Source organism: Argiope bruennichi, chromosome 11 (assembly GCF_947563725.1).
Source record: "Argiope bruennichi chromosome 11, qqArgBrue1.1, whole genome shotgun sequence".
Lineage (NCBI taxonomy): Eukaryota > Metazoa > Arthropoda > Arachnida > Araneae > Araneidae > Argiope > Argiope bruennichi.
Window position 1 is genome coordinate 88,920,603 of NC_079161.1, and position 25,626 is coordinate 88,946,228.

Here is a 25,626-nt window from a genome sequence, read left to right on the forward strand (position 1 = left end):
TAGCCTAGTGTTTTCTTTAAGCATTTTGAAACGCCGTAGGTACCTTTGTACTTAAGTTGATTAAACCGGCATATTTTCATTGTGTAAAAGAAAAATATCCATCATGTAAGTCATACAATTTTCTTTTGCATATTTTGTTATACGCGTTTAAATATATTAAGCTGTAAATTCAGGTAACTTTCGTTTTTATTTCAAAATCGTGATCGCGATATGGAATGAATGATGCCTTTTTCTTTTGTTATAATAGTATAAATACATCTGAATATTTCCGAGTTTTAGAATTAAGTCATTCCGCATAATTCAAATTTGTGTAATATAATCTACAAATGAGTAAATGCTCTTTAATTTTCATTACTTTTTTTTGTTTTAAATTTGAAAAGTCCATCGCTGATGGGAACATGTATGAAAGATTATCGTTACTACCGTTTTTTTCCTTCTTTAATCTAACTGTGATTTTGAAATTATAAATCTTTATTGTGATTTTGAAATTCAGATTTTTAATATTGCTTGATTTATACCTATTTTCTGCTTTTGCTAACTTCATTCCATATACAGTGGCTCAAAAAATTGAGTTACTTTTACTTGATAAATTTGACTTTCAATATAAATAACACATTACCGGGAAGTGAAAACTTGTTTTTATTTTTACACATAACAAATGGTTTAATTTAGAGTAAAAATAAAGAACAATCAATGGAAAACTTCTAAACTGAAAAGTTTCAGAAGCATTTTAAATAAACATTTGCAGAATTTTGTCTCAAAAAATTAAGAATGCACCAATGAAATTCTTGTAATATCTCGCATCGAAAGAATGTGTCAGTATTTAGTTGCATGCCTTTTATAATGGCCTCTAAACATCGTAGTACCGATTTGACCCATTTTTGGTGGTATCTGAAGACATTTTACCCCATTCTTCTTGCACCACTTGTTTTAAATGGGTTTTGTTTCTAATTTTGTATTTTTGAAAAACTTTTTCGAGTATCCCCCACGAATATTCAATGGCATTGATGTCAGGGTACTGTGGTGGTGTGTGTAACTGTTGTTTACAATGAAAAAGACATCATATTTTGACGTTACGTGCATTCTTTTTGGGGTCGTTGTCCTGCTGGGAAATGGAATTTCCATCTAAACCCAAATTTTTAACACTTTCCTTTAGATTGCTGCTACCATATGGTTCATCCAACTTGTTGTAGAAACTTTTCAAATCATAGGCAGAAGTGTAAGTGCTGAACTATGCGAAATGCCATTAGACAAGCTGGATATAAAAGTAGCATTGTTAGAGAGAAACCGTTCATCAGCTTGCAAATTCAGAGAAAGCATCTGATTTTGCAAAAACTCATCTATTGAAGACTAATAACCTTTGGAATAAAGCTATATTTAGTCATGAAAGTAAACTCATCATTTTTGGCAATGACAGCCATCATACTGTATGGAGAAAGCCTAATACTGCTTTGGATCCAAAAAATTTACATCCTACAGTTAAAAGTGATGGTGACTCCTTTATGATTTCAGGTTGCATGGCTTCATCCCGGGTAGGAAATTTAATTTTTATATATGGTATTAGGAACTATATGGTTTACCTGGATATAAGTTGCAGCAATCTAAAGGAAAGTGATAAAAATTTCGGTTTAGATGGAAATTTCATTTTTTAGTAGGACAACGACCCCAAACAGAATGCACGTAACGTCTAAATATGGTGTTTCTTTTTCATTGTAAACAGCAGTTGCACACACCACCATAGTATCCCGACATCAATACCATTGAATATCTGTGGGCCACACTCGAAGCAGTGGCCCAAAAACACAAAATTAGAAACAAAACCCATTTAAAACAATTGGTGCAAGAAGAATGGGGTAAAATATCTTCAGATACCACCAAAAATGGGTCAAATCGGTACTACCACGTTAAGAGGCCATTATAAAAGGCATGCAACTAAATACTGACACATTCTTTTGATGCAAGATATTGCAAGAATTTCATTGGTGTATTCTTAATTTTTTGAGACAAAATTCTGCATATGTTTATTTAAAATGCTTCTGAAACTTTTCAGTTTAGAAGTTTTCCATTGATTGTTCTTTATTTTTACTCTAAATTAAACCATTTGTTATGTGTAAAAATAAAAACATGTTTGCACTTCCCGGTAATGTGTTTTTTATATTGAAAGTCAGATTTATCAAGTAAAAGTAAGGTGTGCACTATCTCCTTTTTCAACTATTAACTCTATACCGATATTGAATTTTAATTCTTAACCAAGGTCATACAATCGTTAAGATATCAGGATTTCAAAAAATTGAGAAAATTTTCCATATTGTGGTTAAAAAGTAGTCTAAATGCTTGATATTATAAATCCATTCTGTACAATATTTATGTATTGCTTGTTCAGAAATATTTTGAACTGAATGTTGAGAAATATTGTTTAAATAGTAATGATGCGTTGTGAAAGATTTATTTAATTAGAAGAGAATTCTTACATGAACTTTCTGGTTTATTTTTGCTGTACACGACACATTCCCAAACATTTTGGCTCTTTTTTTTTACTGTTGATATTGAAAAATACATTTTTAGCAAGGACCAAAATAAATGTAAATTGAAAAATTCTACCTTATTTGGTGGTTTATTCATATGAAGTTTTATTGATGATTAAATTGATGTTTTATTAGTTTTACATATATTTAGATTCATTTTCATTGAATTTTAGACTTTATTGGAAATTTTATATTAAATGTGTTTGGTATCAAAAATGATTTCTTGTAAATATTTTCACCCTCTTGCAACACTATTAATATGTTCTACATTTTATCAAAACTGCAATATAGAATGAATAGCATGTTTGGAGTAAACAAGAAGAATGTGATAAAAGAATTCATATTATGTCATTGTATTTGTAAACACTAACCCATAACTGGAGACATGAATTTCCTGACATGGCCTGAGACATAAAATCAAAATAACACCCCCCCTTTTTTTTTTTTTTTTTTTGTAAACAGTATTGGAATTTATTTTGTAAACACAATACATTCTGGAAATCATGTATTTATCAAAAATGTTAAATGTTATAATATTAAATGTTGGAAAGATGTTATAAGAAAAACCTAAACAATCTTTTAATGAGTATTTGCTCTTTTCTTTTATAACTGTTAGAATTTAACAAACAAAAATAAAGAGTATAATATTTTAAAATATTATTTTAAGAATATTTCTTTATTCTTTTTGCATTATTCAAATTAAAAGCAGGGTAAAAGTGTAGTTTAGTGTTCCCTTGCTGCGCCAAGGATGCCAAATAGCCAATAAAGATGGCAGACAAAATAAACAAACACTTCTGCAAAACAGTTATGGTTACCACTTTCTGCATTAAAATTATATTTACTGATAAGTATTGTTTTATCTGAGATTTTTTAACCTTTGTGATCATTATCACTGTTTATCTCAACATTTTTGAAATAAGAAAGTTTTTCAAACTAGTTGCGCTGGTCTGTTATGTAGACAGTAAAATTTAGCATCTGAAAGTTTAGTACCATCGGCATCTGAAGTAAGCATCGGCAGAATTTTCTAACTTAAAAAAATTTTTTAAAAAATCCTACTGCTTTGCTAGCAACGGGAGCGGGGTCCTAGTAGCTTCGCTTGCTCATTGAACATAAGGACTGTGTGGAAAACAGGAACAAGGCATAATCAAAAGATAAGGAAGAAAGCAGCAACTAAACCACCATATAAAATTTCAAACAAGCATCCTTTTCCCAACTTCATCAACTTGTAATATATATTCCACTCGCCCTTCATCCATTCTGCAAGTTCAAAATATTTCCTGCCATCCCATTCACCACACATCCGTTCTTAAACAATTAGTGACATAATGAATTATCAAGGAAACTGTGAGATCCGAAAAAGAATTACGAGAACTGCAAGGAATTCCATTGCAGAAGATTTTTAAAGTAAGAATTCAGAAAATTTCTAAAACGCATAACGACAGTTAAGTATTGCAAAAAAAATTAATATTTTCCGTTCATATTCACGTTAAAAATAACATTACAGTGCCTTATTAGCAATAAAAAACTTTTAATTATAATAAACTAAATTAAAATCTTTAATTGATATTTTTTGTTATTTTTAATTTAACATTTTTCATAAAATAGTTGTAGTTCATGTGCAACTTGGCTATTGTAAAAAGTAGTAAACAAAACAGCATTAAGGTTGCTATGTTTTGTTGGGTTACCATATTGGCGACAAACTTGGGGGCACATTAAACTACAGCCAAAAGCAGTTTCAGAGACATGGAGTCAATGACTCCATAAATAACGACAAAAACTTTGAAAAAGAATAACTTCGTTATATACACATGTTCATACTTAGACTTTTGCTAACATAATGCTGAAAGAACAACTTGAAGGTACTGAGATGATGATTGCATTCAAAGACAAAATACCATGTGATAATTAGAACTAATGACCAACGCAGAGTCATTTTAACCCCTGTCTCCAGTTACAGGTGGTTAAAATGCTTTGTTGTAAAGATTGGCCTTATTTACCAAATTGTAATATATTAGTATTATTTTAATTTTAAAAACAGCAATAACATATTACAAATTTAATATTTATCTTGTATATATATTACAGGGCTCCTAATAAAGGTGAAGGTAAGAGCAAAACAAGCGAAAAAGACAAAAGGAAGAGTCGAAAGGCTAGTGTTTCTTCCTCTTCAAGCAGCAGCAGTAGCAGTGCTCGGTATGTTATAATTATTATATATTTCTATTTAATTTTTCCTTTAAAAAAATGCTTGCTAGAAGTAAATTTGATAATGCAAAATTATTTATTTCTGTGATGATTTCAATACTTATTTTTCTATAAGCATAAATAATGGTTTGAAATACCATTTTTCTGTTTGTGTAACTGTTTTGTGCAAGTATCCATAGTGTACTAGAAATGATGGATATTATATTGTATGGGTGATGTAGTTTGCAACCATATAATAACATTAAAAAGGAAAGGATTTAAATTTTGGTAGTTATCTAGCTAGCATATCAATTAATTATTTGTTAGATCAGCTTTATGATATCATTGTTATGATACTATTTGCCTAAATGATATCAAAGTAGATTTGCAGTAATGATAGAAAAATGGGTACCATTCAGTTTTAATTGCAATCAAAAAGCACCAAGAAAAAATTTCACAAAATTATCAAAATATACTCAAGTGCATATATATATATATATATATATATAAAAAAAAATTTGAATCACGTCCAAGTCATGTTCTATATAGTCTGATGATTGAAATCACTAAATTGGCGAAAATTTTTCTTTTCACTTTTTAGTCACCATTACAACCAAAAAGTAAAAAAAAAAAAAAAAAAAAAAAAAAGTTTTTAAAAACACGATTAAATACTCCTTATTTGGATATTATTCTTTTTGCCCTAAAGAGAAATTTTTAAAATGTTCAATAAGAGAATTGATAATTAACCTAATATCAAACTTCCTTTACTTGTAATTTTTTCATGTTATCTATTTTCATGTTATTCAATAAGATATGGTGGATCTTAAAGAATACATTCGTATAGGAAGTCCATATTTTTAGTTTTTTAAAAAGTTTTAATTTATGTAATTATACTTGTTTTCTTAAATCATAATCTTCATCAGAGTAATTTGAAAATGTTGTAACTATTTAATTCAAATGAAATATTAATGATTTTTTATATTAATTTTCTCATGTAATAAGATCTTATTTAGTAAATGGTTAATTTAATAAAAAAAAAAAATTGAATGCTTCAATTTTTATTTGAATGTAATAATGAATAATGTTTATTTAGTTTAAAAATTTCATTTGCTTGGAATGAAATCTTATGTACTTATCCATCAGTTATAATTTAATATTTGAGTGAACTTGAGTATTATCTTAATGTATTGATTTACTTAAGTTTTATGAATAATCTGTATTTTCTATCTCAAATTAAATAGGACCTTTTAACATCTTTGTGAACTTATTTATCTGTAAAATGTTTTATAGTAATAATGAATTTTACAAACTTTTTTATCATAAAGAAAAAGTTTTGAAATTTTTAAATTGTAATAGTGCCTGAGAATTAGAAATTGTATATGATAAATTTGGTCTTTCTTTTTTTTTTTTTAGTCCTCGCAAAAAGGAAACAGAAGCAAAGGCTGGTGCTAAGTAAGTTTTGAATCGGCTCATAATATTGTGATTCAGTATAATTATAGGTGGAAAATGTTTTTTTAGATTGAAGTAAATATAACTGCTTCTTTAGACATTATCCAAAAAATTAGATTGCTGCTTACTCTTATGCTCATGTATGAGATGACACTTTATTTAGTTATTTTTTCCTGATATATTCAAAATCTAAAGTTACATAATATCTCCTGTAAAAAAAACAGAGGGATTGAGTAGAGAACATTTAGAACTGATTGAAAAAATTATGAACATTTCTTCATTTGAAAACTTAAATCATTTGAAGTCCACTATTTCATAATACAGCATTCAAAACTGGGTGTGGGGGAAACAGTGTTTGGTTATTATTCTATTTTAAAACTGGTATGATTATTACTATATATGTTAGTGATTTTTTTTTTTACTTTCATGATAAATAGTTTGATATTCTTGCTGGTCTGCTTCATGTACTAGAAAAAAATTATATTAAAAAAATTGATCTATCCACATTTTATCTGTCAAAATTCTAAAGAACTTCTCCTAGTTTTTGTTTTATTTTGTTTTTTAAATCATTCTTAAAAATATTTCAAATAAAAAATAAATCCCTAATTTAGCTGTGGGTGTAAATTATTCCATTCTTCTAAAGCAGAAAAATGAGCAAGATGTGATGTGAAAATAGGATTTTTTCGATGATACAATATTTTATCAATAAAAAGAAAAATTTAAAAAAAATTATTTTGCCATTCCTAATTTGGGAAAAATTTATCATTGAAAGGAAGGATGGAAGCTCAAATATGGATAAATTTAAATTGAACATTTAATAAATCATTTAATTTTTATAATACATCATGTTTATAAGCTTGCATATTTATTTTTGCCATTCTCTATGAAAGCATTAATGCCTTCACATTGTTATATTAATGTTGTCATTATTGAGAAAACAATAGCAATAAAAATGAAATCTATCTTTTAGTAACTTGATTACTGATACTTGTACTGTAAATGTATATCTGCTAAGGCCTTTAGAATGTAACTTGGTCAGAACCAAGCATGGCAAAATTGAGTCAACTGACCAAAAACTTGCTTAAAGTGTATCATCTGTTGCATGTTCAGATTATTGTATTTAATGAGAAATTATTCAAAAAATTTAAAATAAGGATGGTCGCTAAAATTAAAATTAAGTTCTGGATTCTTCAGTCACTTCACCACACTCAAACTTGATTACTGATACCAAATATTTTTATTGAAATTCCTGTAAACAGTTTTAGGTTGTACTTTTTTTAAACAGTATTACATGCATAATAATTTTTTTTCGTAAATAAATATGGAAGTCTTTAAAATTTTTTATCTGATATTAAAATATTGAACATAATATGATTATTTAGAGAAAAATATTGATTTTTTTTTCAGAGTCATTCAAATATTATTTTGACTCTGCTTGCATGAAAAATGGCTTAAAAACGTTTGCTGTATTTATCTACCGAAACAATCCAGTCAATAAATTCAGACCAAAAAAATTAAGCTTTTATATTGTAATTAAATAAGCTATTGAAATGGGTATTCATATCCACATTCACAAAAGTTTTCTTAATATTAAAGTACTATTTATATTTGGACTTTAGTATATATATATATGAAATATAACAGTACTCTGTAAAATATAATAATTTTTCTTTCCTCTCTAAATATATTGATGGGATATGCATAGAATTTTGTTTGAAACATATTCTTTATCATAATCCTTTTTATATTTCATGTGAATTGCTTACATACAAAACATTGAACAAATTTAAGAAAGAATAATTATTTTATTTATCCTAAAAATTTACTATCTATTGAATTTGTTAGCAATAGTTGTAAATAATTTTTTCATAACAATGCACAGGAGATTTTTCATAATAATAATAAAAACGAAGAATACTTGACTCTTTCATATAAGAAATCAGCATTTTATTTATATTCCTAGAAACATCGTTGTTCAGTTTAAAAGTAATAGATATATTTAAATAGAAAGTAATTTTAAATGTTAATTATCAATAATTTGCATATTTAAATTTTATTTCATGCAGAAGTTGTTTAATTCTAGCAAGTTTGGGAACTTGCATTGCATCTTTTTTTGATGATGCATTTTCAGGCAGATTTCTACTATTTATCACCAGAGTAATATATTAATACTTATATTCTATGATGTCGAATGTTTATATTTTTGCCAATTTCAATTGGAATTGAAGCACATAATCAACAGAAAGCTTTAAAAAAAAAAAAAAATGTTTTCTTTTGCAACGTGACATAAAAATTGTTAATTTTACATCTTTAGATACAAATGTTTCTGTTCAAATTCATTATATTAAATTGCAGTGTATTTTCTAAAAAATTTAATGATGAAATGATAAATTTTGTTTCAATATTTTGTTGGTTAAATCATAATAATAGAATTATTATTAATTGTTGTTTTCTTTTAAATTTTATAAAGTGACTTATTTTGTGCAATTTTCTGAGTACCAGGAGATCCGGTTCATCATCATCTTCATCAAGCTCTAGTTCATCATCCAGCAGCAGTTCAGATAACCAGTCACGTTCTCGATCAAGTTCGTCGTCATCCTCCTCTTCTTCATCATCACGATCTTCTGATTCGCGAAGAGTCAGTGGCCGGGGGAAACGCAATGTGCAAAGGTTTGTCTCATTTTAGTGTCCCATTTCTATGCGATTTATATTTTGAATTTCTTGTTATTAACCAATTCCTTAAATATAAATGCAGCTAACTATGTTGATACCAGAAATGCTCATTTTAAGAATTTTGTTTCCATTTTTTTTTTTTTTTCAGTGTACTCACTTACATTGATTCTTTTGTTCAATACACATTCTTTGTTTGAATGTTCATATTTTGTATTCAGTTATTTTCACAAACTATTGGAAGCAGTTAAGAAACTATTGAAAGCAGCATTTTTTAAGTCAGTTTTCTTTCTAAACTATGTGAGCAAGATTTCTATTATACAAGTACTTTTTATACATTTCCCCAATACAGGATTCATGACGTCTAGAGATTAATTTAAATAATAAACACATTTGAGCAGCAGCGAATTTTGCTGCATCCAGTTCAATTAAAAAATTTATCCTAAGTACGAGAACCAGAGAGTCCAATCTTGTCGGCTGCGAATGTTTCACCTTCTTTGGCCTAACATACTCTGGCATCAACTTTTGTTGTATTTTGGGAACCTCCATTTTGCCCTTAACCAAGGCTTCTGCCTTTGATTTCCTTTCTGGAAGGACAATTATTACAATACCATCTTCAGCCCTGGTGTGATCAACAGAAATATCTGCAGACTATCTATCCTACATGACAAGGCTGTTAATCATGTCATTTGGACATATTTGTATATTTTAAAATATATTATTATTATTATTCATAATTGGATAAATTGATTGAGAAATCAGTGAAAGGGTTCTTTTTTAGAACACTTTAACCGAATTTGGTGCTTTTTCTTTTTCCTAGTATAGTAAAAAAAAAAAATAGTAAAAATTATGGTCTTCTTCATTTTGGTTAATTTTGTCCAACTTGAAATTTTTATAATTACAAAACATCTGTTGCTTGATATACCAAATTTCACTTATCTGTGTCTCTTCATTTCTAAGTTGTCATGCTCAGATGTATTGGCAAATCTTTGACAGGTTTGTTCTAATATTTGATAATTATTAATTAACACTTTTGTTGATAAAATTGTATACCTGATTTCTCTCGTAATTTCTTTTATTTTTGGATTATCATGCGCACATGTACCTTGAAGAGTAGATTTCTATGTATAAATGTCATTAAAAATTTATTAGATATCAATAATTTTGATATAAAGAACTGTATTAAATTTTTTCCCTTATCCATGATGGTTTTAACATTGTGTTCATAAGCAGATATTGTTCAAAAATTCTCTTCCCATATTCAATTCCAGTATTTTTGAAAATTCATCAAAACCTCTGTATTAAATTAGCTTTAGCTAGGACTTCTTATAAAATCACTGATTTTTAAGAAATGTCCCTTAGATATAAAATATACCACAATAATTTAATTTTATAATCCATTGTGCTACTTGCAAAATGAAGGGGAGCTTCTGATTTTCATACACTGTTAAATCATATTTAATCAAATGTAATATATTTTCTGCTGCTGTGGCACCACATAGTGTTAAAAATGTAATTACATAAATAAATTATGCATAAATACACCATTAAAAAAATTATTGTGCACTTTAGCAGAACAGGTAGAAGACATCGAAAATAGCACAAGATAAAGTCTACTATAACAAATAGCAATATAGAAATATTTAGTTGGGAAAGCCATGGAAATCTAACTTCAAATAAGAAATTCGATTCAGCCAGTGTTCTAAAGGAATAACCTGTCTACCAAAAGTGGTTTAAAATATAGATAAACTGTATTTTTAGATAAGTGAACAAGGTTTTGACTTCTTAATATTGCTTCACCTAAACGCTTTATGAATATTTATACATGAACATGTTCTACTAACTACATGTAAAAATGATTTCATGTAGTTGAACATGAGAATTCTAATTCATTTGCTTAATAAGTTAAATTCTTAACTATATTGGTACTACTGCAAATCTTTTGGTTAAAAATAATGCTTTCTTTTATATGTTCCTGCCTACTTTTTTTTAATATCTCCAAGATATTTTTGGAATAATTTGTGTTTTTCTATAAAATATTAATTTGTATTGCAACCGAAATTCAGTACTACTTTAAAATTGCTTTTAAAATTATTGAGTTCATATAACAGTTTCCTCATATATTGGGTGTCCATTCTTATTGTGACTCAGTTTATACAGTAGTAAACTGGAGCATAGACATATGCATCCTGCTGGAAAAACACTCTAAATGAAGTAACTATATATAATTTAGGTTATTTGTATCAATGAATGTACTTCCAGCAAAATTGCAACATCTAAAAATTTATTGAGTTTCCTGGTCCTATGAGTCATCTCTACTAATGTATGCATGTTTATCCTTCTGTGTATGTTGGCACTTTACAAGACAGACTATTTGACTAACAGTTACGAAATTTGACACATGTATGCGTTAGATGATAGAAATGTGCACCTCCGAGCAATTTTTAAAAATTTTATTTCATTACAAATTAAGTTGAATTTTACTTTGTTTCTGATGTAACTTCTGAAAATATTATTTCATTAAAATAAATTTTGACCTATTTCAAAATTTAAAATAATTATCTTATAAATTTAAAAACCAGAAATTGTTTACCTGAATTTCCTTTCTCCTTTTTCTCTCTTTAATTTCCTACAGTGGATTACATTGCTTCTCTCAAATTCAAATTTTTTTCATTGTTTCATTAAATATTTAATGAAACAGTGAACAATTTAAGACTAAATATTTAGTCTTGTGATTTTCTTCCAGTATTCAAGACTAAGGAAGAGGGATTTTATGTAATATTTGTATAGTTTAAAATATGAATAAAAAAAAAACTGAAATTACAGTACCTCAGAAATTATATGATAATCATCCACACATTGTTTAAAAAGCACTATGACATCATGGGATTTGTGTCCATTAAAAAGATTTGTGTACTCAATGAACAGAACATATATTAGACAATTAAAATAATAACACAACTTTAATATTGACAATTAGATAGTATCCCCAGTAACTAGATTGTTGGTAAAATGCACTAATTTTTAAATGGATGACGTTGGTAGGTACTGACATTGGTTGGTGGCTGACTTGAGAGGATAATTGCTTAAGTCCATTGCATGCTTTTAATATAATTTTTGAGCCACTGGGTCTTAGATCTGTTTATTGACATAACACCAAACTATGATTAATCACAACAGGCACAATACCTGTAGATATATTTTCATTTCTGGTTTGGGAATGGATAATGAAGTTTTCATGCATTTTTTCCTTGATATTAATTATGAAGAAAAAAAAAATAATTTAAGACGATATATTTCATAACTAGGCCTAGATTCAAACCATTTTTATTATAAAAATATTTCATTTTTTTTTCTTTTAAAAGTAAATATTGCATTATTGGAAACTGTGATATAAAGAAAATATTTTATTTTGGAGAATATGATTTACAAGTATTGTATTTTGGGATAAAAAATTATTCATTGGTACTGTGCATTTTGTACTAGCAGTAATTGAAAAGATCTCAAAACAAATACTTGTACATTTTTAGAACACATGCTAGTATTATGGATGGGAATTTTAATAGTTTGAAGATTTACTAAATTTGAAAAAAAAGTAAATGTATATATAAAGTGAAATAAGTTTTTTAATTCTACAGACACCATTTTTAGAAATAAGCCCAAAATTCAAGTTCTGAGACAAATTAATCTTAAAGTTGTGAGATGGAAAAAGACAACCAAGATCCTTAATGAATTTGAAGTTGTACATTTTAGCTGCATTTAGTTGTACATTTTACAATTGCTTCTCAAGCATCATATTAAATAATACAGATTTTTTTTTTTTTTTTACTATTAATTTAGTTGCCTTTTAAAATTTAGTAGCATTATTTCTTTTTATTTTATCCATAGCCTTATAAACAGATTTAAACTATGAACTGCAAAGAATGGTTTTAAATTTTTGTTGGTATCTTTTAAGCTTATGATGAATCAGGATTTGAAATTTTATTTTTGTCTATAATTTACTAAAGGTTTCATTTGCATATATTATTTCTAGGAAATTATGTCAAAAGAAGTTGCAACCATTACTTAAGAACAAATTCAATACATGTTAAAAACATCAAGGTCTGATAAAATATGAAAAATACTCCCAAAGTAATATTAATCTTTGGGAGTATTTTTTTTTAAAAGTCTTTGGGTTTAGATGCAAAAAGAAAAAAAATTGAAAGTTCTTACAGAAGCATATTGAATGTAACAAAATCTGAATGTAAGATTTTAATCCATATGTATAGTGCCTGGAAAGAATATATTATTCATAGAAATAATCATTTCATAAAATATTCTTGATACTTTCACTTTAAAATAAAAAACTTCATTTTTCTATGACTGAAATTGGCCAATCTATGAAGTTTTGGATGTCACTATTTTAGATAATTTCGATGACAACCTCGAGAAAGGTCTGTCAATCAGAAAGGGTGTTCATAGCCTAAAATAAAAAAATTCCAAGCTTTATAACTTCATCAGTTTAATGTGTTTTTTTTTAATAAGTAATATATTGTATAAAGTTTCGTTATATTTTCAGCTATATATTTTGTTGAACCAAACAGAAAATATAATTCTTTGTCATTAAAAGCATTTTTTTTTTTTTTTTTTTTTTTTTTTACTGGAAGCAAATTCATATCTTTAATCTGAATGCAATACCAATAAATAGTTGATACACTTCCAATATTCCTGTTGTTTAGAATATTGGAATAATTTTTGTTTTGTTGGATCTTATATTTAAGAAATTTAATAGGTTATGATTTCTTTCTAGATCTCCTTCTGTGAAAAGGAGGCGAAAGAGTCCTTCTCCTCGCCTGACAAAGATTCAAGTGAGCCGTTTAACCCGAAATGTGACAAAGGAGCATATCCAAGAAATATTTAGCACCTATGGGCCACTGAGAAATGTAGATTTGGTTATTGACAGAGACCGCCCTCATCTGTCAAGAGGATTTGCATATGTTGAGTTTGAAAATCCAGAAGATGCTGAAAAAGCATTAAATTACATGGATGGTGGTAAGTGGCATCTTTCTTATAGAAAGGGCTGAAGATTTTCAAAATGATAGTGTTTTATTTTTATTAATTTTGCATTTTTAATGATCAGTTTTATGTATTGTGATCCATTATTTCAGTACATATATCGAGAAAACACTAGTTCCGATTTCTAATTTATTTCTCCCATTTTTTAATATAGTTTTCTTTTTCTAATTCTTTCAATAAATACAACAAAGAAGAATGGATATTTTCTCTGAGCTGAATAGCTATTGTCTTCTTTACTAATAACAAAACTGCGTGTGAAGTTTCAGTTATTAAAAAATTTAAGTTTATTTAAATAATTTTCAAATTTAGAATTATTTAAAGAAATATAAGTACTTTTTTTTCTTTCTTTCTTTCTTTTCTTTTCTTTTTTTTTTTTTTTTTTGTAGTAATTTCCAAAAATATTACAACACAAAAATAAATTTCATAACATCACAAAAAAAAAATTTACATTTTCTTTTTATAATGATACCAGTTTAATAGCTTTACCAGTTTTTCTTGAATTTTGGCATTATTTTTAATCTAATTTCCATCAATAGATTGCATTATTGCCCTGAAATTCAAACATTCATTTTTTTTTTTCAAATATTTAATCTCTTGATTTTCTTTCCATTGTTGAAAGTTTAAAGAAGAAATATTCTGTTTAAATCTGTGTAGTTTAAATGACATCCTTTGTTAATAGCTTGAAAATATCCAAAAATCAATAACATTAAAAAGTACTATCATGTAGAGCATTAAATTTACTTTAAGATAATATATTTCTACATTTATTCTTGAAATTTTGGTACGGGGAAAAAACACTCAATCTTAACATCAGTTTCTGAGCAAGTCAACTAGATTGTTGAATTCAAATGTTATTTAATCTTAAATGATATTGCCCATTTTACAACTGAAAATTGCAGAATTGTGCCAGAGCTTTGAAAATCATATGCTATTGATATCGTATTTTTATAAATATTTTGAAATGAAAAATAAGAGTTTCAGGACATTGACTATTTAATACATAATTTTTTATGTTTTTCAAGATGCTTTTTAAACTATCTCTTTTTCCCTTTTTGTTCAGTCACATCCCTGAAAATAAAAGATGAATATATCATTATTTTAAAATATTATTTTATGTGATGCTAAGAATACTTTTTTTAAAAAACAATTTTAAATCTGAGCTATTTTGATTTATGATTGCCTCTGGGTTTAAGAATTTTGGTACTTAAATAAAATATATGAAAAGTTGAAAAATGATCTTAACAATTTTTTTATTAAAAAATTAAATATGCTAATTAATGTTTAATGTGAAATTATTTTTTGAAAAACATGTTTTAAACTAGCACACGCTTATTTGTTATTTTTAAAAAAAATTGAGATTTGATTCTTGAAATTAACTATTAATTGAAATGTATAAGAACTTGTTAAGTATTGTAAAAACATCTGAAAATAATTTTTATTTGTAAATACTTTTTTTAATGAAATTTGTTTCATTTATAGCATTAATTTACATAGTGATCAACACTGTTACATTCAACATAAATATCAGTTTTTCATTCTGTATCTTTCTTTAGTTACTGCCTTTAATTTCTGCTGCAAATCTTACAATAATATGAACCACTAATCATATACTTTTTGATAATGTTTTCATTAAAATTGGGTTTTTTGGAATTCTTTTTTTTTTCCCTGTTTATTCAATTTTAATATATTTCAGAGAAAGAAATAAAAAGAAACTATGAAAAGTGCATATATTACAAAATAAAAGCAAAAAAAAAAAAAAAAAGTGTAACAAATTGAATTAAAAATATTAAAATTAAGGGAGTGGGGCAATAGTAGGAATTGTAATTGATGTTTTTAGAAAGATAATTTGCAAGTCTTTTGATAATATTAAAAAGTCTTATTTTTGTGAGGTAATTGTTTTGAAATATTAATTTCTTTTGTCAAATCATAGTGATTTCCATATGACAATTATTAAACCTATTTTTGTGCTCGATTAAACTTTCTTCTTGAATCTGTTTCTGATTTCTTTATTGTCTTCTTTTCTCTGAATGAAATTTTTGATGGCAACACTCCCCAGAATATTTCTGATATATTTTGCAGTTCTGTTCAAAGTGTTCAATGTAACTGTAAGAATCTTTAGTGAAGCAGTCTGAAATTTGTATGATGATATGTTTACTTTTGAATTTTGTCATTTGGTAATAAGTAATAAGAGCTATTTCTGTTTTACATATTTTTGATAAATATTTCATTCCTGTTTGGTTTTTAAGCATTTTTTTATTATTTTACATAGTTAATTTTTTTTCTTTTTTGACTTCTAACTCTAAGAACTTTTGATTAATTATTGATATGTTTATGTGAGTTTCACCATTACGTCTTTTTAGGCCAAATTGATGGCCAAGAGGTGAATGCTTCACTCGTGCAGTTCCATCCTGCTCCTCAGCGACTCCGTATGCCTCGTCCCTCACCCATGGGAATGCGAAGGCAACCACCACCTTGGAGACGATCTCCTCCTGGCAGAATGAGGGGTAATATGAGAGGCCGTAGAAGGTAAAAATTCAGTTTTGAAGTTTCACATACACACAAAAAAAATTCAGATTTTAATTTTAGTTGCAAAGAATAAAGATACAAGCATGAATTTGGACTGTGGTTTAGCAAGCAGTGGCTTTTTACGCATGTGCATATGGCTTAAAAGTAAAATGGGAATAATAATTTCATTTTTAAAGATTCGAAAATAATTTGCATTATTCACATAATACTGATTTGTTCTGGTTTATATCCTTTAAAGATCTTTTACATTATATTTTGGTTTTCAATACAATTTGTTTTTTAAATGAGAAACAAATTGTATTGCTGGAACACAGTATCTATTTCATATGCCTAAAATGTTCATACTTTTCTAATGTACACTTTTTTAAAAGAAGGCACTGTCAAGTGTGAATTTCATTAAATGTGTGTTTAGGAGTTTGCTTTAAATAGAAAGCCACTGACCACAATCACTTTCTCCAGAAAATGCAACAACAACATTACTATAGCAATGCTACTAATTTTTTGTTAGTTCATGTAAAAATTTTTTGTCTGTATCATTTATGGCCTTAACAAACATTGCAATTGATGATCAAATTACTTTGTGCAGATAAATTAAAAATTTGATTTTTACCACTGAATTATTTTCTTTTAATATTAATTGCATCAAATTATATTTTGAAATTTATAAGCCAAAGTTTGTCATTTAAAAATTAATTCCGTATGATAAGTTTGAGGAATGCATACACTTATTAAGTGCTTCAAAAATTAAATAAATACAAAGAAATAGTGTCTATTAAATAAAAATTATGTGATTAAAATGGAATATAAACTAATTTTGAAAGATGTCTCTTTATACCAGACAAAGTGAAAATGCATTTATCTTTTTTTACACAGATTTGATTATGACTGTTTCAAATTATTCTATGATATAATAAAATTCCATTTTTATTTCTGAGTATTCAGAATATTAGTTTTATTTATAAATTCATGCATAGACATATATTTTCAATTAATTTTATTAGTGAATATAAAGGTAAAATTTAAAAAAATTGTATTAAAAATTAATTTATGCTTCATGATATCATTTTACAGAATTTCTTTACTTTTAGAAAATTAGTTTCGTTTCTGAAAATTGTATATATATATATTCCCTTCCTTTGCTAAGTTCAATAAAATTAGCAATACAAGAATTCTGATTTTTATACAGCTTAAAGTATGCATAAATTTTAAGCTATATTTGAGCTGTAAAAATTTGTTTCTGAAACTGAATTTGAAAAAATGAATCTATATTTGAGAAATAAATAATTATTGTTTCTAAATATGCAGTCACTCTGTTTTTAAATTATAATGCTTTTTATTGATAGCAATTGGTGATAATTGTTTTAAAATAATTGTTAATTGTAAAATTCTATATCATTAGGTCACCACCTCGTTATCGAAGGAGAACCAGATCTCGTTCAAGATCTCCAAATAGGAGACGGCCAAGGTCAAGCAGTAGCAGTTCTAGATGAATCTGCGACTCCTGATGCCATCATAATGATTTTGTCCTGGCTCTGTTATGTTTTTTCAACAACGTTCTGTAATGGGGCCAGTTGAAGTTTGGTATTTTATGATATTCATTGTGTATATCAGTCATGGAAGGAGCTTTCCTTGCAAAATATCAGTAGTTTTACTGAAATTATTCTATGTTTTGTATTGTGTTATATGATTAAAGGTCTTATTAAGAATTATTTTGATTTTTTTTTTCTGTGTTAATCTAAATTTTTCTTGATATTTTTGTGGGAATTTTCGTATTTTGTATTAAAATTGATTTATTAAAAATAGCAAACTTTGTTAAGGAGTAATCAGTAACTTAGAATTATTTATTTTCCCTTTCATAATCCAAAAATATGTTATCTTGTTTTTATTCTGTATGGCTTTCTGAACAGAACTTCGTTAAATTCATTTTTGAATTATAAAATTCCTATTAAAAATTTTGTAATATTTTATTTGTTTTTTTTATAGGATTGTAACAAAATATCCTTTATTGCATGCAATTACTGTATAAGTAGGAAAAAGACTTGCTTTGATGCTACTCCTGAATTTTGTGTTAATAATGGATGTAATTTTGTGGTAGATATCAATATGCATTTTGACTTCTAACTCATTGTGTATTTTTTTCTTTTCTGACATACTATGAAATGAAAAGTTAATGTGACATTCCGGTTTCGAGTGACTGGAGTAATATAATATACCTCAGGAAAGGAAATATTTTTTAGTCTTGTTTCTATGTTCAAGTATGATTAAAATAAGAATTTTTATCAAAGATGTTTGATATATTCAAGATAACCAAGAACTGTTTGAAATAGTGTTAATATTTTTAAAAATCTAATATTAAGATATATCCAAAGATTGATGAAATAGCTGCTAATTGTATCATATATATGAATACTCTAATTGACTGAATACATATTATTCATCAAATGCAGAATTAATACTCAAATGTAACTGTTTTTTTTTTTAACATTTTTATTGTGGTTTATATTAAAACATTTATATTTTCAGTAACTTTATGATGAGTGATATCTCTTGTCATCTTCAGACACTATTTTCATCACAGCTTTGTATGTACGTTTGAGTTCCTCTAATTCTTTTTTACCTTCTTCTTGCTCTGTTATCAAATTCTTGTAATCTTCTATGAGTCTCGGGTGTCGAAGGAGAATAGATTTGTGCTGAAGTTCTTCATTCTTTTGGTTCATATTGGCATATTTCATTTTCTCTTGAAATAGCTTATTTCTCATCTGCATTTAAAAAAAAAAATCAAGAAAGCAAAACGAGTTTTAAAATGTTTTTAAGAAAAAATATTTCTAGTAGGAATATATTGTAGACTCTCAATAATCCAGTATACTGCATTAGTCAAGCCCAATGTAGTCCATTATGTTCAGAGGTGGTGATTGGGAAGCATTAAAGAGAAAATAAGTCACTTTAAATGTATTTTAGTGGCCATGGTATGGCATAAACAATAAATTATATTTTGTAATATTTATCACATTACCTTTGGCAACCAACCAACTTTGTTTGCGAGGAATATTAGCTGTGCTTAATTTCAATAAATGTCTTAAGAATGTTAATTTTATTCCAAGATACCCTTAAAAAAGCATTTTTAATATCAAATTCTGACAGACATTATAGTCTTGTTAATTTATTCACTAATTTTATTTGTTATAAAATGAGCCTTAAGGAAATCGAAGTCCCATAATGCCTTTCAAATGTGTATCTTTTTAATTTATGTTGTCTTTTACTATACTTTCTTAATTCTCATACAGCATGCAGAAATAATAAAGAGAATTGTTGTTTTTAACTATTAGACGAAAGTCTTGTGAATAAATATTTGATAAAATAATGAAAACAGTTTGAATTTTTGCTATAGCAATGAAATGCATTATTAAAAATTAAACAAAAAAAAAATAACAGTGCCAATTAAACCATAGCAGTTAAATTGGCACTGTTAAAAAAGCAATTTTTAAAATGATGTGAAAGAAAACTTAATATAATAATTTTTGGAAGTTATTGTAAGGAACATTTCACATTCCCACCTTCAAAAGTATATCTTTGACTTTTTGAATTTGGCAACTCTGACTTAAATGGCTTCTTGTAGAGTGAATACCAATGCACTTGAATACCCACATTCTCTCCTATTATTAGTAGAGGTGTGTAATATTTTTCATGTTATTTTGTACATTTTATATTATTGTGTAATAAATATAGATTTTCTTGATTTATTGCGAGTCTACAATATTTACAAAAATGTTAGTGTTTTGAAAGCCAACATTACAAATGTTTTTGAAAGCCCATATTATAGATTGGAAATGAGTTCTATGAACTTAATTTTTTTATGAAATTCTAATTAAGTTGAATGATAAAAAATATGCATTTTAATTTCGGAAATATGAGTGGAAAGTAACATTCAGTGGTAACAAGTGATAAATATTTAAATATAAGTAAGCTTCTGCAGATATGATATAATATTATCCTTGTTATTTTTGATGAATATCTCACCAGCACTAATTTCAAGTATGTTGAATTTTGTATGAATCTGAATTGAATCAGCAGTTTGAAGAGAATGTATTCAAAAAGTATTTTCTTGGGGGAAGAGGAGATGGGGAACTTCTTATTATTTAAACCAAATTTTTTATGAGATTCTTTAGATTAGTGATATATGATTCTTACAATATTTATTAGATTTTTTTAAACAATGATCATCTATATATAATAATATACAATATGTGCATTTTATGTTTTAATATTTTTGTTAACTGCTGATTCAATTTCAAGATGCAGTAAGAAAGTTTTGGGAGCATTGATTCTAGTAAAGATGTTGTGTATCTTAAAAAATAAATGTTTTTTAAAAATTTTGTAGCAAATTATTTATTTATCATCACTTATCAAAATTTTATCAGTGATTCATTCATGTGAGGCTAGTACCCATAAAAATTATTCTAACTATCTTGTTTATTTAATTTTTTTATTGTAATACTTTCATCTTTTATTATCTATATTTCTATTTCAAATACAAAGGCATGAACCTCAGCGCCATTTAACATTGCCATTTTATTATTTTACAATGTTTTCATCTCTACCAAGTTGACAAATTTATAAAAGGTTATTGTATTTACAAATGCTCTTTTTAAACTATATTGAAGTTTTATTATAAAATCAGTCAGTTTATTTTATTTTCTTATCAATGTTTTAATTAGATTATTCCTTATATTTGTCTAGACCAAGAAGCTAATTAATTTAAATATAATCTAACATTAGGTTTCTGTATACATTTTAATTAAAGTATTTTATAATCACAGGCAATGCATGTTATTTTTACATTTCTACATGTTAATGATTTATTTTAGGTTAATCATTTTTTAATCAACTTCTCAAAATTGTATTTATTTTTACTTATCTATTACCCAATGATGTGGGGGATTATTGGGAAGCGCCTAGGCTCTGTGGCCTTTAATCTTCCACTCGACTGACTTGATGAATGAATAACAAACAACTTATGTTGAGCATAATTAACAATTTAGGATTTAAATCAGCTTCAGATAAATTTAAATGTAGCTAAAGAACTTAGGAAATAACTTGAGTTACTTATCTATTATGATACTAAACTGCATGATGCTTATGTTTATATACAAAATTATTAAAGCACAGGTTCGGTGTTTATAAATATTCTTATAACAAAGTGAGGATAATGAAGCATGTAAGAACTTGCCCAATTATATTTAGTAAAGTTTTTAATGTTATCCTATTATTTTATAATTCATTGAATTTGTATTTTTTACAAACTAATTTATTTGGCAAATAGGATTTTTTTTTAATTGACCTGTTTGATGCCCCTTCTCAGTCTTCTTCAGCCTTAGCAACTGCCTAATTACTAATTAACAACTGATACTACTCTATACCTCCAAGCTACCCCACACCTTCAATACAAAAATGATCAAACAATTTTTTCCCTTAAGTAAACGAAATCATTATTGTAAATCTGAATATTTTGTAAGAATAAATTATCTACATGATTTTCAGCAAAGAGTTATGATTATGAATCTATTATTTGTCTTTTTTAATTATTTGCTTATTTTGTTTTTTCAAAAGTAAAATTTCTTTTTCCTTCAAGGTGTGAATTCCCACTTTCCAAAATATATTTGTGCTAAATTTGGTAGCTCTAATGAAAAATTTTGTTCTGTGGGGAGTCAGCACACACATTTTTCTTTATTAGTAGTAGTGATAAAAATTTAAAATATATGGGGATTAATTCAATTTGTTTCTTATATGGATTGCTGGCAATGTTTTAGAATCAATAAACTATTCTTGCCTCTGTTAACTTCAACTCCAGTGCCATCTCCTTCTGTTGAACAACCACTTTCTTTGTTTGCATGGAATGCACTTTCTGTTTCATATGATTCAAGATATTCACCACGTCTGATGCCTTTTTCACATAACTTTTAATTTCCTGAAGAAGATGATAAATTAAAAATATTTGCATGCAAATTATTCTTAGTGTTTTTAAATTTTAGAATGCATGCATTATTTTGCGCGGTATGATATAAATCTACTAAGAATGTTTTACTATACAAACTGAACAATTTGATTTCCATAGTATTGTTACGGATTTCTAATAATGCTTTTCTGCGCAATAATTCTCCTAGTAAGGAAGAAAGTTTTAGCAATGGCTTTTGAATAGATGCCGATTCATAATGGTTATCGCTAGAATTGGCGATGAACTGGGCTACCATTTGGCGACGAAAATGAAGGACCAGGAATATTCGAGAATCATGGATTAGTTCCAATAGGACTCGATTTCCAGTAGTTGTTTTGGAATAAACGAAGTCTTGTTATGGATGTTATTCAAAGCGGAGATGATGCAAAAGTAATTAGTCAGAATAGCAGTCAAGTTGAGAGGCTTATGTACAGGGCCCGAAAAAATTATAAGGACACGCGAAAAATCGCCTAATCTAGAAGCCTTGTTTACAGAATCGTATGCAAATTTTTGCAGTAAAAATAGAAGTAAAACTAAAATATTTTATGTGTAAAGTAATTAAAATTTTCAATTTTAAATCTGCTAAAATTTAAATTTTGATTTTTAGAAGCCTTGTTTACAGAATCGTATGCAAATTTTTGCAGTAAAAATAGAAGTAAAACTAAAATATTTTATGTGTAAAGTAATTAAAATTTTCAATTTTAAATCTGCTAAAATTTAAATTTTGATTTTTAAACCTAAATGAAAACGGAAAAAAGTATAAGGACATTGTTTTTTCTCCAGTAATTATTTAAAAATTTGCATATTTGAAAGCATAAAATGACAATTCCGAGTTAAAAGATTCATTTGCGAAAAGAATTTCCCACTCGGCGACTTTCAGTGTGAATTTTTAAACGATGCCCAAAGGAACTCAACTTTCTGACTCTGAAAAAGGAAAAATTGTTGCTTTTCGAGAATGTGGATTAAGTGGATGGGAAATTTCAAAAATAATCAAGAGATCTAAAACGGCGGTTTATAATTTTCTAAAAAATCCTGGGATATATGAAAAAGCGAACTGGGAGACCAGAAATTCTCACTCGTCGACAAAAAAGAATGATTGTAAAGAGAGCTTGCGAGAAAAGAGAAACCGCAAATGAAGTTAGACAAAATTTGATTTTACCATGCTCAACAAGGACTGTTCAAAATGTTTTGAGTAAACATCCTCAAGTTTCTTATGGGAAATTAGTGTCACGCCCCCCTCTTATAAATCATCATAAGAAAAGAAGAGTTTACTTTGCCAAAAAATACATTTCTCTTGGTCAAAAGTGGGCTGATGTAATTTTTTCGGACGAAAAAAAGTTCAATCTTGATGGACCTGATGGTTTTCGTTATTTTTGGTATGATCTAATAAAGACCAAGGAAGTGTTTTCCAGGCGTCAATATGGTGGTGGCTCCGTTATGATATGGGCGCTTTTGCGGCAAATGGAACCACTCCAATTGTATTTATCAACCGTAAAATGAATTCGGACAGGTATGTTGATATGTTAGGAGAAAGTTTGTTACCTGAAGCGCCACTAATTACTTCAGGGGACTATATTTTTCAGCAGGATAATGCTTCGATACACGTTTCTACGAGTGCAAAACTCTAGTTGAAAGCTAATTCTGTAAATTTACTTGATTGGCCGGCGAGAAGTCCCGATCTTAATCCAATCGAAAACTTATGGGGACTTCTAGCCCGAGAAGTTTATAAAAACGGCACACAGTATCAATGTACACAAGATCTTGTCGTCGCTATCAAAGACGCTTGGGAAAAAATATCTGTGGACATTTTAAAAGATCTTTCAGGATCTATGACCTCTCGGCTTATTCAAGTGATTGAAAAAAAAAGTAGTTTTCTTGATTATTGAAACATTTTTTTAAGTATTTTACAACATGTCCTTATGATTTTTTCCGTATTTCCTTTAATGCTAAATTTTGTAAAATCAATATTTTGAAGCTAAATTATGTTTTTTATGTGGTATAAGTGTTATCACAAAATTATGCAGAAGAAGTAAGAAATATAAAAAGTTCATTTAGGTAATAATAAAATAAAGCATATTTAATACATAAAAATAAAGCATATTTTCATGCAATTACATGTTGTCCTTATACTTTTTTCGCGCACTGTAGTTGAATGAAGTTTTTCTCCTGTAGATTCTGTCTCAACGCTTTGTTATTACCGTTTGTTACTTTCTTATATAAGTATAGCAATCATTAAAAAGATTCAAACTCTATATTTTAACAAATCTCCGTATTTTATATCTACCCGAGTTCGAAAAGCATATTTTTATGAACATATTTCAATATGTCTGTTTATGACAGATATAACTCAAAAACGTTTTGAGTTGGATGGATAAAATTTGGTGCGTGGTTTCGACCAAATTTGTAGATTTCTAGCAAATTTTGAGCTAAATCCATTCTGAAGACTCTTTTTGGCTATTCAAATAAAAACAAAAAAAGTAACTGCGGAACTAAGAGAGCTAGATGAATAAGATTTTGTGGACAAATTTAACATCCAAAGTATAGATACTTATGAAATTTGCAACCGGTTTCAACATGAAACTGACTGTCTGTACTTTCACAAACACGTAAACACAATAACTTAAATATAATTTGGTGACTACAATTGTAATTTGTGTCAAATTTTGGTTTTAATCAATCGGTAAAAAGATATCCAAAATACACATTCGATTTCCTGGTATGTGTATTAACTGCATTCCAGAAATGAATCGCCAAAGATCGTATGCTGATAGGTTATTCCATAACTATTGTTTACAAATGGCATATGATTAATAATGCACAAGTGCATATATTGGAGGATATATAAGAACATTTTGGGAATTCCATTTCCGCTATCAAATAAATTACTTGAAACAGTGAAAATATTTCCTATTAAATGGTTCAGATCAATAAGATAACAATTCTTGTTTGTTTTTAACCAAAATTAATATATTTATTCTTACTAAGTTTTTAAACAAAATCAGATTATCACAAGATTTATATATCAGTTGTCTGATATCTGAGTTCAAAATGCAGTGCTTAAATATTCCTTGATGTACTGAGGACATTTGACAATATTTTTGTTCTAATAAGAAGAACATTGATTTTTCTATTCAAAAGAATAAAACGGTAGCAATATCTATTCTTTGATATTGCGACACCTCGAGGCGGGCCCTAGACATCATACCACTGTGGTGCAACGAAGAAGCA

The 25,626-nt window shown here is 27.4% G+C and overlaps 2 protein-coding genes across 2 annotated transcripts in view; one reads left to right on the forward strand and one right to left on the reverse strand.

Annotated features, from left to right (window-relative positions):
* On the forward strand, positions 1-20,779 carry LOC129957704 (RNA-binding protein with serine-rich domain 1-like). Its single transcript, XM_056070160.1, has 7 exons — positions 1-105; positions 4,611-4,718; positions 6,120-6,158; positions 8,658-8,825; positions 13,615-13,856; positions 16,241-16,406; positions 17,806-20,779. Coding segments are annotated over exons 1-7 (816 nt in total). The 5' UTR covers positions 1-103; the 3' UTR covers positions 17,897-20,779.
* The window catches only part of LOC129956726 (golgin subfamily A member 6-like protein 22), a 22,953-nt gene continuing 16,261 nt past the window's right edge, over positions 18,935-25,626 (reverse strand). The window contains exons 8-9 of the mRNA XM_056068664.1: positions 22,234-22,371; positions 18,935-19,165 (exon numbers count right to left, since the gene is read on the reverse strand). Coding sequence (XP_055924639.1) covers positions 18,935-19,165; positions 22,234-22,371 — 369 coding nt within the window. The remainder of the gene's footprint in view (positions 19,166-22,233; positions 22,372-25,626) is intronic.